At 40.6% G+C, this 15,227-nt stretch overlaps 1 protein-coding gene across 5 annotated transcripts in view; it reads left to right on the forward strand.

The window, feature by feature from the left end:
• LOC108042191 (rho guanine nucleotide exchange factor 4) overlaps window positions 1–15,227 on the forward strand; it is a 39,020-nt gene that overhangs the window by 21,111 nt on the left and 2,682 nt on the right. For 2 of the 5 annotated variants that reach the window (XM_017120354.2, XM_017120355.2), the window contains 5 exons: window positions 10,235–10,292; window positions 13,426–14,206; window positions 14,299–14,821; window positions 14,885–15,047; window positions 15,114–15,220. In XM_017120354.2, coding sequence (XP_016975843.1) covers window positions 10,235–10,292; window positions 13,426–14,206; window positions 14,299–14,821; window positions 14,885–15,047; window positions 15,114–15,220 — 1,632 coding nt within the window. Of the gene's footprint in view, window positions 1–8,941; window positions 9,311–10,234; window positions 10,293–12,178; window positions 12,713–12,753; window positions 13,317–13,425; window positions 14,207–14,298; window positions 14,822–14,884; window positions 15,048–15,113; window positions 15,221–15,227 lie in introns of those variants that run through there. The other 3 variants (XM_017120356.2, XM_017120357.2, XM_017120358.2) reach the window with 3 other exon arrangements.

Genomic DNA, 15,227 nt, shown 5'->3' on the forward strand with positions numbered 1-15,227 from the left:
GAGTCGATCTAGCCTTGTCCGTCTGTCCGTTTCTACGCAAACTAGTCAGTTTTAAAGCAATCTATTGTAGTTTAATGTCTCCAAAAATTTGTGTTTTCAGTTCAATTTTTATTTTTGGGTCGATTGAATCCCACATTCAAAATGTGAATTATAAAATGGAAATTATCTGCCTTAGTCTTATTTATTTAAATCGAAAGCTGCAAAATGTAATGTAATTATTAATATTGTGGACGGCAATCCACGTAATGACGTATCTAAAATTCTGTTTAAAATGGCTTATTCCAGCCAGACCTTATTCTGATCATCGAAATCGAAATATAGAATATTTAATTTCAGTTACAGCTGCAATGGTATATAAACTTGGACCGGCCGAAGTTTGCTTCCTTTCCTGTTAGTAATGAATGCAAAATCTGACTATTTACTGTTGTCACAGCGTCAAGCTTTGCTTTGGTTTTTACGGTTTGTTTAATCAAGAGATTATAGAAGCGGGAACAAATGTTTGTTTACTTATAACTGCTTTTAAGTCAGTTATGAATTGACTTAAGATTGCGTCCGATATGTGACTCGCTGCTTTTCGTCACCAACTAAAAAAAAATATTCTAGTGCAAACTACATTCCGATCAGAGTTGGAGTGCTGGTGGTCATTTTATGGACGTCTGAAACAAAAGCGGCGAAATCCTTTGTTTTGGTATAATAAGTTGCCGATTTTTTTTTTATCAGTAAAACTTATTTTCAAAGTGTTTTGTTGCATAAGACCAAAATAAGTGACAGAAAAAAAATGGAAACATTCTGACTCACTGGACTGGACAACTACTCCAAACTTGGTATATATCTACCCAAACTATCCAAGAATGTGTTCTTAAAATTTTGGAAGCAAATTCGAAATATTTGTAAAGTTACAGAAAACAAAGTGAGCAAAGCGTTACGATTTTTTATATTCGAAAACTTTGTGGTGCGATTTCTCGGTTTTTCATTTTTACGATTTCTTCTAACTGGCGGGAAAGATAGGGCGAAAATAAAACGTCCTATCGAAACGAGACAAAATTGATTGGATTCGGGATTAAATTATCTTCTAGTTGAACCTAAAAAACCTTAAAAGTTATGATTAACAACCTTTTTAAACAACCTGAAGTGCATTAAAAAAAAAATAGTTATAATAATGAAAGAATAACATTTTTTTGGATTTTTTTTCTGATGGAAACTTCGACCTTCATTTTTCCCGCCGCACGACACATGCACACTCGAAGCGCCTCGGCGAAATGCTTGTATCAGGCATAATATGGCATTTAATGCAAAAATTTGAGAAGAAATATATAACAATAAAACCTGAAAGTTTTGTTTCAATCGAATATTTGTTTCCTTTCCAAAAAAGTCCTCGGAAAAATCGATTTTTTGAAGCTTTTAAGCATAAATAGCCATACAGTACTCATACCAATAGAAAAGATGGTTTTATATTTATCCCATCAAAAGGTGTTTCTGGGTATATTACGCCAAAAAGTCAATAAAACAGGGAAATGGTCCCCCAATTGTTCACTCAAATGCATTGCAAAATATGATTACAACGATAATTTGTTGTTGACTGTTAAATGACGAATTTTAAATAACAGAAGATGCACTCTACTCTTTAAAGGAACGTGAGTAAACTCATGGCCTTCATTACGTATCCACAAGATAAACGCTTTTTCAAATAATTAAACAACAACAATTATAGAATTATTTTTAACCAAAATAGGTCGTATAGGTCTTTTTATACCCTTGCAGAGGGTATTATAATTTCAGTCAAAAGTTTGCAACGCAGTGAAGGAGACATTTCCGACCCTATAAAGTATATATATTCTTGATCAGCATCACCAGGAAAGTCGATCTAGCCATGTCCGTCTGTCCGTCCGTCCGTTTTTACGCAAAGTAGTCACTCAGTTTTAAAGCTATCTGTTTGAAACTTTCCCAAAAGTTGGAGAATATAATTTACAGAATATTCTGCAAGGGTATATCAACTTCGGCTCCGCCCGAAGTTAGATTTCCTTTCTTGTTTAGATTATATTAAATAGCGTCATTGGAACGATCGAAAAGATTATTGGAAAATCGATTAAGAGTTTTTGTATTCAACCCATACCCATTACGATTTAAGTTTGTAAGGGAGCTATAGCACCCTAGCTTGTGGTTGAGATTAAAACATATGTATACGTATCACGTGGCACAGCCGAATTTCTCTATTGGGTAAAATGTTCATCACTCGAAAAATATATTGACAGCGTGGTGCAGCTTACAGTGGAAAGTCGTATTTTGGGCACGAAGGCATTGGATAAAATAATGTTTAATTATGTTACATATAAAATTCCCGAAGCAATAGATGCACGGGGAAAGTTATACCGCTAAGGCAGATGCCACATCTGCTGACCATGCTTTGCTTTAATTTAATTTCGCTAGCAGTAGCAGCCTGCAAATCAAAACAGAAAGTTATGTTGTAGCCAAGTTCCCTTTGCGTAAATAAGACATTAGGCCAAAAATGCAATGCAATGAACGTTGCTTGCTGCCAGTGCCGCTGTCACTACCTCCTCTGTGCCCTCGCCTGTCCAACTCCTAGCGTCGATGGGCCGGAAAGCAGAGCTCTTCTTAGTAGCAGATGGAGAACTTGTCACTGAAGGAAAACAGCTCTGACAGCTGACGGCGTACCTGGCTGTTGGTTAGAAGTCAGATGCTCCATGAACTGATCCTGCAGTGGAGCTTGCTTTTACCTAGCTCCTTGACATATTCAGCCTAAATATGTATTTAGATTATGTTGGCGTAATCGTTTGGGCAGAGTCGAAAATGAAATTTGGCTAATGGGATATTAATTAATATTATTCACGGACGAAGGGTTGGACCGTCATTAGGAACATCTCCTTAGTTAATTAGTTACATTTGTGTCTGTCATTAATCAGTTACATCGCTGGATTCTTGCTTTACCATACCTAATAGAACACAACACATCCCAGGATGTGTATATTTTATCAGCATGTGGGAAGCAATTCAACAGCCTAAACCAAGGTGTTGGGCGGTAATTAGTTGTTTTGTTTGCCTAAATGGAATTCTGTCGAGCGCCACCTTATACCCGTCTGCGGAAATTAAAAACATAAAATTGTAAGCATTGTCGAAACGGTTCAGCTATACACCAGGCCCAGGCCTTGGATGCCTCTAATGCCATAACTCGAGATACGTGCTGTCATTAAATAATGAAACTTAAACCATACCGCTTCAAGGGTCTGTAATTCATAGCAATTTTTCTTGCTATGCTATAATTATACCCTTGCAGAGGGTATTATAATTTTGGTCAAATGTGTGCAACGCAGTGAAAGAGACATCTCTGACCCTATAAAGTATATATATTCTTGATCAGGATCACGTCCTGAGTTGATATAAGCATGTCCGCCTGTCTTTCCGTCTCTCTGTTTCTACGCGAACTAGTCTCTCAGTTTTAAAGATATCGAATTGACACTTTGCACAAACCCTTCTTTTCTTTGCACGCAGTATATAAGTCGGAACGGCCGGGATCGGCCCCCTATATCCTATAGCCGCCATATAACTGATTGAGATTTTTTATGGGTTTTATTTTTTTAGGACAACCGCTCCGATTTTGGAGAATATAATTTACAGAATATTCTGCAAGGGTATATCAACTTCGGCTCCGCCCGAAGTTAGCTTTCCTTTCTTGATTTTGATTACCTTTATAAAAGTGCAGACCACGGTATAAGGATCAAAAAATATTTATAAAACACTATCCGACTCCTTGATGTACAATAACCAATTTTGGTAGGGTACAAAAATATATATATATTTTAAAAATCGTACGGTGCGTAAAAACTACGAAAAAAAATCTAATTTTATATTACAATAGGTTTTAATATGTCGATGTAAGAAAAGTAGACAACGGTCCGATGATGATTTTGATAAAAAACACTTCTGTCTGAAACTAAAACACCGTCTGGAATGAAACAAAAACTGTAGATATGTAAAGAGTAATACTTTCGCTTCTGAAGTTTTCTTTGGTTTTTCCGAGTGTCTATTCAAAGCTACGTAAAGCTATGTCTAAATCATTGCCACATCACGAATCCATTGGGAACAAAATTTTAAAGTTGACCATAGCTTATTAAGGTTAACAAAATTGTATACGATGCAGTTACAAATCATTTTTTTTCTTCGTATGCGTATTCATACAAGAAAGAGTGTATCCATGCCTAATCCAAAAGCAAATATGTTTCTATTTCTAGCCGGTCTGAGCTGCCTGCCATCGATAAACAAACGAGCTGCCTAGCTGCCGCGTCTTCCTCATTCTCAGTCAATGTGCATCTGCCTTCACTTATTGTTTCTTGGTTGCGATGCTATTTATGAAACTTTCATCTTGTGGCTTATATACAAATACTAATTTGTGCCTTTTGGGCTTGCGTTCTTTAACAGAAGATAGACGCGTCTTTCGATTCATTAATACATTTTTGGGGGTACAACCCACAGCAGGTTAATGATCTTTTAGTTTGTCTAGTCCACCTCCCTCCAAGTTATTACTTTAGGTCTTAAACTAAAGTCAAATGATTACAGCGTCATAATACGTTACGTAACTAGCTAAGCTCATTTAACGTCGTGGAATTTGCCATCAGGCCTTGAATTGTTTATATTTAAAACGATCTGAACACTATCTATGTGTGTTTAATCATTCCTCATTGTCAACGAATAATCTCTTTACCAGTGAAACTGACTAAGCATTCTTTACAATGCTGATTGAAAATTTTTGGTTCGATGTTGAAAACAGGTTAAGATTGGGGAAGAACGCCTAGAAGATGTGTTTACCATTCTTAACGTACGATTTGCCTTGATCCTGCTTATTAAATTTTACTTTTTGGTCACATGTGGCTAATTATACCCGTTACTCGTAGAGTAAAAGGGTATATTGTATTCGTGCAAAAGTATGTAACAGCTAGAAGGAAGCGTTTCCGACCCTATAAAGTATATATATTCTTGATCAGGGTCACTAGCCGAGTCGATATAGCCATGTCCGTCTGTCCGTCTGTCTGTATGAACGCTGAGATCTCGGAAACTATAAAAGCTAGAAGATTGTCATTTTGCATGCAGATTCTAGGAGTTCCTACGCAGCGCAAGTTTGTTTCAAAAAGGTGCCACGCCCCCTTTAACGAACAAAATCGCTTATATACGATTTTAAAAATTTAAATATTTCGGAAAAGTAAAAATGCAGTTTTATTGTGTTTATCAATACCTATCGAAATGTAGAAGAAATTTTTCAAATCGGACCATTCGTTAAAAAGTTATGCGTGATCAAAGTTTCTATCTCCATCTCCCTCGCACTCCCTTTACCTGAGTAACGGGTATCTGATAGTCGGGGCACCCGACTGTAGCGTTATCTCTTTTTTTTCTTTTAACTTTGTAAAATCAAACAACGTTTTCATTAATTTAAGAGTATAGAGGCAAATGGGATAAGGCAGAAAATAGTGACAAAAAAATGGTTCTTAAAAACCCAAGTGTGCCAATCATTTTGCTTAGGTAAATTTGGTCCATTTTGTTTTAAACTCGGTTGTCTGTAAACATTAAAAAAAAAAAAAAATGAACTCCGAGAAAAAAAATCACAAGAAAAATTAATGTATAAAACAATATTATTATTAGGAACTAATATAAAGATTCACAAAACATATCGTGCGAAAGATAGAAAGAGCGTCACAGAAAGTCTCGACTTCTGGGTCAAACTCTTCTCTACTCCTCGGCAAATAGTGCATGTCGAAGATGGGAATTGCATGCGCAACTCGGTTCTTTAACACATGCGTGATTACGCTGGTTTATTTTTACAGTACTTCCTCTGGCTTTGAGGCCCTTTCTTTACCAGACTACCTCTCTCTATCTCATCCTGTCTCTTCCTCGATTAATCTTTTTAATTATATATTCAAAATTCGTAACAAAAACCTACTTTAAAGTCATCCACATCGCTGTTCGCTGGTTCGAGTTCGTGTTTACTTGAAAATTGTAGACAAGTGAGCTGTTAATGTTAATTCTAAGCTGCCTCTGTAATTTCCAATGACTTGGACTTGCTTTTAGTCACCACATTATAGGTGACGAATTGCGAAGGAAAGCCGAATTCCAATCTGAATCATTTCTCCGAACGAGAGGCACTTGCAGCAACGATACAGATGTGACTGCCTCTCATCCATTAATTATTTTAACATATGGGGCCGCGGCCATTTCCCTTCAGCTCCTGGTAACCCAACTGTAATGATGCTGAAACCACGTTTCCTCATACTGCAAATCTTGTATTATAAATATGCTCACGCAGATTCCCTTCCTATTCGCATCCGTAATTAATTTCTTTCGTATAAAAAGTTGCTCTTTCTATGTTGATCAGGTTTCATATGCATTTATGAACAAAAGTAATGCTGCCACCGGCCCATCTATGTTTAAGAAGGTTAAAACTGCAAGAAACCTGTATTGCAAACTCCAATATGTAAGAACGCAAAACTTTTTTTTTTTTTTTTTTGTGAGAGTTCAAATGAATTGGTTTTCCCGCTCCGCAGTTGACAGCCGGGCCAGTGAGCGATTTCTGGAGAAGACGGTGTCACTCCTCCCTTTTATAGGATAGGATACAATCAGGAAATTGTTTGGCGGCATGTTCATAGTACTGTTAGATAAACAATTGTTATTGTTGTTTTTATACCCTTGGGGTTTTATTTCAGTAAAGTTTGCAACGAGTGAGGGACATTTGACCCTATAAGTTTATATTCTTGATCGCATCCGGAGAGTCGTCTAGCCTGTCCGTCTGTCCGTCTGTCCGTCTTTCTACGCAACTGTCCCTCGTTTTAAGCTATCTGCTTGAAACTTTCCAAAGTTGTCTTTTTGGGTGTTTAGTCGGACGAGCCGATGGGCCATTATTATAGCTGCCTATAACTGAACATCAAATGCCATAACTTTGTTTTTTAAGTTGAGTTGGGATTTTCTACGGGTTTATTTTGGTAATCATCCGACCTACAATTTCATAGGATCACGACTATATCCTTAGCCGCCATATAACTGATTGATCAATGCCTAGCTTTGGTGTTTGCTAGTTGGGTTGGTTTTTATGGGTTTTATTTTTGGCCAATCAATCCAACCTACCAATTTCTAAGGATCGGCCGATATTCTTTGGCTGCCTATAACTGAACGATTGGAAATGACATACTTTGGTGTTTTAGTTGTTGGGTTTCTTGTATTAGAACGCATCATATGATAACCGATCCGGTCTTGAGAATATAATTTACGAATATTCTGGTTTCCTCCGTTGTTTTTTGTTAATAATAGGATATCATGATTTCCGTTTATTGATGCGATACTTTTGCAAGGCCTTGTCCGTTTGATATATAAATTTCATATATATAAATTTCAATCATTTTTAAGCTTCTCGGGGGACGGTATGTTTAGTTTCAATTTTATTAGTCTTATTTGTTCAATACAAATTTCATGATACAAACATCCAATTAGATCCGGTTATAAAATGCGCAAATATTTATTTAACTTAGTCATGCAGGCTCACAACGTGATTAATTACTGGGATTAAGTAGATCTGGCTTTCTGGACACACTTACCTAGCTGTTTTCTAAAAAGTGTAAGTGGTAAGGCTGGCCGAACAGTTTATTCTTGATGCGCCTCTCCTGCTCATGTAGTACCAGTGAATGTTCGCAACTCGTCACGTTACAAACAGACCTGTATGGTAACAACAATCGCTTGTCCAAGTCGCAGAAACCGGTTTGAACTTGAGTTTTAGTTCCAGTTATTGCATTTGCCCTTGCCCTACAACTTGCACTTCAATCTTTCAGTCCATATGCAGATTTCTGACTGAAGTCCTTAAAAAGCAAGGAAGGAACCGAAGATTATATATCCTTGCAGCCAAAATTAAATATTTTGTATTTCCATTTCGATGATTAAAATCAATGAAGCTGGATTGATTTTCCTATAAATTCTTCGATCTTTCCTATTGCAGCTAAATATACAGATATAAAATTAAAATCGAAGTTCTGAAATCGCCTGACGATGCTGATCAATTATATATATTTTATAGCGTCGGAAATGTGTTTACTGTGTTGCAAACTTTTGACTAAAATTATAATACCCTCTACAAGGGTATAATAAAACGATAATGTGCGCTGTTTTGCTTTGGAAACAAGCTAGAGTTGACTTCCCGAATTCTCCGCCATCTACATTTAATTTTTTAAACCGCAGCACCTGCTCCTTCACAAATAGCAAACCAGACCCTAAAAAAACTCTCAGAGCCAGAACTTCCTGTTTCATTCCCCCACATTGGGTCGTAGTTCCTTTAGAGAGGCGCCTCACGCATTTCCGCTTGAGTGTTAGCGCTCAAAGGTTTCCACTCTTAAACTTTGCTGGTGAAAAACATTGATTTCAGCTGTTAAACCTGGAGAAATGTGAAGATTTTAAGAGGACTCGTCAAAACAACTGAGCCAACCATCGTGTAGATGGTTTGCATCGCTAGCTGATAGATCACGTTTCCTTAAAGTATATTAGACACACGCTATTAGGGAAAAGGGACAGAGCTAGCAGGAACTGGTTTCGTGGCAGCAGCGGCAGATGTTTTCTTGCTCACTGTTCACTGGCTACCCATTATCCTTCTCGAGCCTACCTGCCACATTTTAAGTCTTTTTTGAATTTTGATCAAAACCTAAGCGAACAGCAGCAGCTGAAAGCGAGCCCATGACTCAAACATAATGCTGGCCGTTTAGGGGTGGGCTTATAAGAAGCAGCTGTCGCTGAAGATGACGGTCTTACAGCAGAGCATAACCATTCACCGTCGGAACTGCACCTCTGTTGTACGCACATTAAACTCACTCAAGATCCTTCCCTTATTTTACTTTGCAATACCAGCAACAACACGACTGTTGAGTGAGATTGAGTGTACTGAGCAGCCGGAAGGGTCTGCTAGGATCAGTCTACCCCAGTACAACGAAGCGGAAAGACGCTCAGCGGAAGTCTTTTGACACTGCATCGGGATAAAATAGAATGCAATTTAGCAAGTGGAGCTCGCTTAGACTAAAAAGTGCAACAGTCTGATTATGGTTACATTTCACGTGCGATCAAGCCTAACTAAGTTTAGAGTGCCGCAGTTTGATTCCCCTGGCACGGTAACTGTAAAGTGCAGCAAAGTGAAAAAAGTCGACATCAGGCTCACAATGAACATAAAAAAGCCGATTAATAGTTATTGTGTGAAATCAGAACAACTTTACCACCACTGTACGCCCAGGAAACGCTTAGCAGGCATAGAGGGTCGAAGGGTCAAGACTTTGCAACGGTGAGCTAATTTTGAAAGAACGGGAATAGAATGAGTGGGTACGAAACTAGAGTACTGGTCTTTACAATCATGCTATCAAACAGGCTCCATCACTAACCTTGAACTGCACATCAAAGAAACTAAAACTGTCTGGTAGAGCGTTTGTCGCTCCAAAGAAGAGCACTTCGGGATTATTTTACCCTCGGTGCCGGAACTCTGCAAGATTGCGCACTGCGACGACTGCAGATCTTCACGCATCCCAAATTTAATCTTTCCCTGGCCTGCAAAAACAAGATAGAAAGGGCCAAAAGGAAGGAAAACTGCGCTATGTGATGGCAAAGGAAGTTTTATGAACTATGCACTTCTTAAAAATTCCGCTACTCTGGCCTTCTCCTATCTGTGTGCGACCATGTCCTGTTGATTCCTTAAAACCTACCACCAGGCCTTTTAGGGTCGTTTCTTGGCCTGTTTTGTTTTTTTTGTGCGTACGGATTTCCCAGAATTTATGGTGTTTGCTAGCAATAAGCATACGAAATGGAATCGATCAAGTTTGCTTACCTTTTCGGGCAGTAAGAAAATCCTTTTCTCCATTTTCTAAACCTCTTGCTTTTTTATCTGCAAATATACCTGCACTAACAAGTGAGCACTCTTGCCGCCAAATTTTCACACGCAAACCTACCTAGTGCCTTTTCCGAGTGTCGTAACCTTAGGCCACTATTCTATGAAATCTTTAAATTGCTTTGTAAACTGAACTACTTTGCCGGCGACTAATGAGCAAACATAAAGCTTGAAGACCTTTCGCAAGGTCGACCTGCTTGATCGACTGCAGTCGGCGGCTCAAATCGTTACATAATTCACCGCGGTATCGCGTGGCCATCGCTACCGTTCTATTGTAAATAGAAAAATAACTTTCACTTAACAGAAATGTGTTTTGTATATTTCCAGAATCCCAAAAACCGGAAACAATGGAATACGGTTAAACAGTGGCTTTGCTGTGGGTTTGGTAAGTAATAAATAGTTTTTTTTTTTCAATAGAAAAAGATCCTAAGATCTTTATGTGGGTTGGTCACAAGAAATTAAGGAAACATCGAGATTTGCATGGGGGATAAGACTAATATTTACATGTTATTTTTTACTAACCCATGGCGTTTTAATATGCCCATAAGAACGAGGAGTTGACTTTAATAGTATCGCATATCCAGGACAGCTGTAATTTTTCTTTATTGATGTCATAAGTTCAAAATTTGAATTTATTTTGGTAGACTGGCTGCAGCAGCTGCGATTTATATACAAATGTTTAGTTTTAGTCACACGCATCTTTTGTAAAACAATCGAAGAAGGCTGAGGCTATAAGCATACGATTGTAATGAAGGACTGGGGGAGATTGTGGGAAACATGATGCACTCCAAATGCTTTCAAGGGTGTCAGTGCCTTAACTGCAAGTCAGCTTATTACCATGCCCTCGCCCTCTGTTATAAAGTACCGCCAGGGCAGTAAAGTTCTTCTATAAAACGTACGCAGTTTTTATAGATCTGCATCTGTGGAAACATTCAATGTCGGCGAGCGTCCCACTAGAAACCTAAAAGTTTCACAGCCGAAGCTCAGCTAATTAAACCCAATTTTATTACTGGTATAAAGTTTGAAAACAGAGTAGCAAGACATTCCCTATGTAAAAACCAAACTTTCTCTAAGGCGCATTTTTAAATGCACTTAAAATGCACCCTTGCGCCAGCAGCAAGGTGGCAGAGAGCTCAATGGACGGGTACATTGTTGCCCAATATGTTTCTAAGATGATTTCATATAAGAAACTTACCAACGACGCAGATACCATTACAACCTATCAATGCCGCAACCGCAGACATACCTCCATCCATAACGAAAGGGACTTTCTTACTATTTCCATCAATGCCCCACTCTGCTCTTTGCATGCCTCACACGGCAACCGCATTTGAAGCGAGTTGGGCTCGACTAAAACCCCTTAAGGCTTATCAAACGCCATGAATGAATCGAAATGTGATCTCTGCAAGAGGTGGGCATTGCCATGCGCTGTGACGGGCTCGCCAATTTCATTTCGTGGCACCAACTTGGAGCGTTCCTGCGAAACGGTAATGGAACCAAAAGGACGCCGAAACTGTGCTTCATGACAGCTTATTAGAAACAGTGAGCATTAAATTGTCAATGTGGAGAAAACATATGTTTCCGAATGTGTTTGTTTTCCCCGTACTTTTCCTTTGCACAACGTCGTTAGTCACCGTCAAATTATGATCGGTCACTAAAACCTTATGTATGAAAATTCTTTTGAAATTTTTTGTTAAATCACTTCAGCCTGGTTTAATGCCGCCGAGTGTATCCACATTATGGGCTTATCCGAGCCGTTTCCTTGTGATCTGTTTACATCTGGCGTGGTATATAAATTAAACTTGAAATGCGTTAAACAATAAGCGGTGATGTGTCGCTTGGTGTTATTTTAAACTCACCTTTCAATTCCTATAATCTAGATGCGCTAGTCCTTCTGCACGCAGTAAAACATCATTTATAAATCTCTAAAAAAAAAAAAAAATTCCCTATCGCGTTAGTGACTTACTCTACTAGATACAGCCTCTGATTAATATAACATTAGACATTGAATAATAAGATCAAAAACAAGAACGGGTGCGCAAATTAATTGAATTTCCCATCTAGTTGATTAAGTTTCCAGTCAAAAGCCGCTTTACATCCTACGCCACTGGTTTAAGTCTTATGTGCCCTGTAGATCTCGCTGCAAAAACTAATCACGCAACACAATGCATTTCAACTGCATATTGACATTGGCCAATGCTTCGGCCGGTAGCGAGGTCGCAGACAATAGGTTGAACCAGCACGACCACATGCAACAAAGACGGCCACAGATGCGCCAAGTGGCAGCGGCTCGTGCTATGTCATTCCTGCGCTAATCTAATCAAACCACTTCAATTCAGACTCCCGACAATGGAGCTCGGAGATAGAGTCGAACTCAACGCCTTTATGTCCCTAAATGCGATATCCCCAACTACAATAGGCCGGCCGCCCACTTACGACCGGACGACGACACTAGCACTCGTTAGAGCTGGCGGTTGGCATTTGCAAGTCTCGCTGCCGGCAATTGCGGCCAATCAGTTATTAGTTATCGCTTCGCCCGGTGACACCTGCCAGTGCTGCTAGCGGAAGGCCCGCAATTGGGCGAACCTGATCGGGCCGCAGAACCAAACAAGACCCGCTATGAAGAAGCTGATAATACCCACGCTCATGGATACCTATGGTCTGATTAAGTTCTGGGATTTCGACACGGGCGCCCCTGGAAGTATGTCGCCGCAATCCGCCAGAGAACGCGTGGATTTTAACGTGCCCAACGACGATATCATGCCCAGCGAGCATCCCTACAGATGGAAACCTTACCTTTTTCAGGTCGGCCTTCCTTTGCATGCCCTGCTCCATCTTATGTTTATCGATTGAGGGTTGTGCGAGTGGTGGGCTGATAAGTCGCTGGTATTTCGGTCATGCCTCGCTAGTACCCTCCCTCTCTTCGGATCTCGACCTCTGATACTCTCTGAGTATACGCATTTGCTGTTCATATCAATTTAATTGTCAAACAAAAAGTAAAACCCGATAAAATTGGAGACATCCATATCACAGTTTATACAGCCCCTACAAATTTCATATACATATGTGTGTCAGTTAGATTTTTGGTCAATTGGCCCCCGCCACATTCCGTTATGTAAACGCTTGGCCTAGTCAACTCTTAAATCTGGCAATAGCGTAATACAGCATACTTCGTCACAGTGACAGACATGGATGTGAACTACTTCCAAGTCACAATCGCGTTTATTTTCATTAATATTCTTGTGACAAATTCGACACACAGTACCTAGCCGCAGACACAGAGTGCTATTGAATCATTGTTGTTATAATCCGAGCCCCAGCCAATAAGGGGCATAAACCAAGCTGCAAAATGATAAGATATTTGTGGTTTCGCGTGACGAGCCGTGTAGCGCTTAAGTCGAAGCACTATGTAAGCGTTAGTTGCACGGATGCAACTCTGGTCAGGTCAGGGGTTTTGCCCCTAGATATGTTATACAAACAGGTCAATAATGCAACTTTCTTTTTTCCCGCTTTTGCAGTCGCAGCAAATGAAGGCTGCCTCTAGTCCCACTCTGTCAGAACCCCTCTCAGAGCCGGCGCAACAGAAGCCAGTGGAGAGTACGGATGTGGCCGTAACAGACACCAGCAGCAGAAGTGGAGGTGGCGGCCTGGGCGTCTTGCAGAAATTCAAACGTACTCTGAACAACTTTAACAGGAACCAAATGCACATCACTCCGTTACCACCGCCTGCAATAGTCGGGAATCATTCAAGGACGTCCCCAACAACACCAGCAGTGTCCATCACAGCTCCGGCCAGTACGACGTCAGCCAGCGAACACGGGGCAGAGGGTGTTGATGCGAGCTCAAGCAAATACCGATTCGGGCCCCTAATATGGCGCACGTCCAAAGAGCGGCGCAAGACAAAGTTCAACCGTCGGGACAAGTGTAACTCCGGGGACTCAGGAATCCAGATTGAGCTGGAGCAGGATGAGCAATGCTCTCGTGCTCTGGGGCCTAATAGGCAGGGGATAGCGGCTTCTGCTGTTTCTAGCAATCTTACGTCCAGTGCCGCAGACTCAAAAGTTCGTCCAATTCGTCGAACCAACTCGGCCAAGGCGAGCAGCATTCTCGGACCCTTTGCTGTAAAGTCCAAAAACGCCAGGCACCTAAACATGGGGGAGTTCAACAAAGGGGAACGCGAAGCGCCCGAGTCCTTGCCGACGCGATCGCTCAGCCAACCAAATGGCCTGGAGTCCTACGGCATGGGAAATCCGGATATTGACGACAGCGACAGTGACAGTGTCGCGTCGAACGAGGAAGGTAGGTTTAGAGCTGGGAGTGCGAATTACTCAATTAAATTGAGTTGTCGGAGCAGTCGGCGGCTACTAATGTGATCTCCCTTTGGTCCCCAGCTATCAGCTACTACCCAACCATTTATGCAGAAGTGCTCTACAACTTCACGGCTGGCGGACCACAAGAGCTGGGCCTTGAGCGGGGAATGCTTATTGAAATATTGCGCAAGGAGGTTGGACCTTGGTGGTTTGGCCGCATTAAGAAGGAGGAAATCAATCTCGTGGAGGAAATTTTAGATCCTGAGCTGGGCTGGTTCCCTAAGGAGTTTGTTCGCATTATTCACTGTCCTGAAACGGACATCTTCTTTAACGCGCACAGGGCTGACGCTGGCGCGGATGCTCAGGAAGCTACAACTCTTGGGGAGGAAGGGTCGCTTCCTGTTCCTGTTGCGACGTTCGCCAAGAACGCAGAAGTAACCGTGACTACAGACCAAAGCAATATCACCCTTATTGTCATTGAATCGCCACCAAACCCGCTGAGTGCCCAACTGGACCACAATGCAATCCTGCGACGAAGTGCTGTACGTGAACTGCTCGATACGGAGGTTAATTATGTCAAACTGCTGGCATCTATTTGTGATGGGTAAGATAACGAGTCGCTTGCAATTGGCAGTAGTTGTAAAGTTTGCTTTCTGACCCGATTTAGGTATCTTCCTGCCATGAGCAAGCGCATCGATATATTCTCGCCAAGCAGTATTCGCCTGATATTTTCCAACATTACGACCATCTACAAGTTCCAGCGAAAGTTTCTTGATGCCTTGCGACGAGGGATCGAACAAAACCAGATTGCAAAAGTGTTTCTTAAAATGGTAATGAGAGTTGGATTTTCTTTAATATAAAAGCCGTTTTACATGTGCTATCATTTTTTTTTTCAGCATAAAGGATTTCTATGCTACTCAAGCTACTGCAACGCATATCCCCGAGCCCTAATCGAACTTGAGACTTACGATCGCGTTAAGGACGCCCGTACTATCTTGGAAAAGTAGGTT

Source organism: Drosophila rhopaloa, unplaced genomic scaffold (genome assembly GCF_018152115.1).
Source record: "Drosophila rhopaloa isolate 14029-0021.01 unplaced genomic scaffold, ASM1815211v1 contig_159, whole genome shotgun sequence".
Taxonomy (NCBI): Eukaryota; Metazoa; Arthropoda; class Insecta; order Diptera; family Drosophilidae; genus Drosophila; species Drosophila rhopaloa.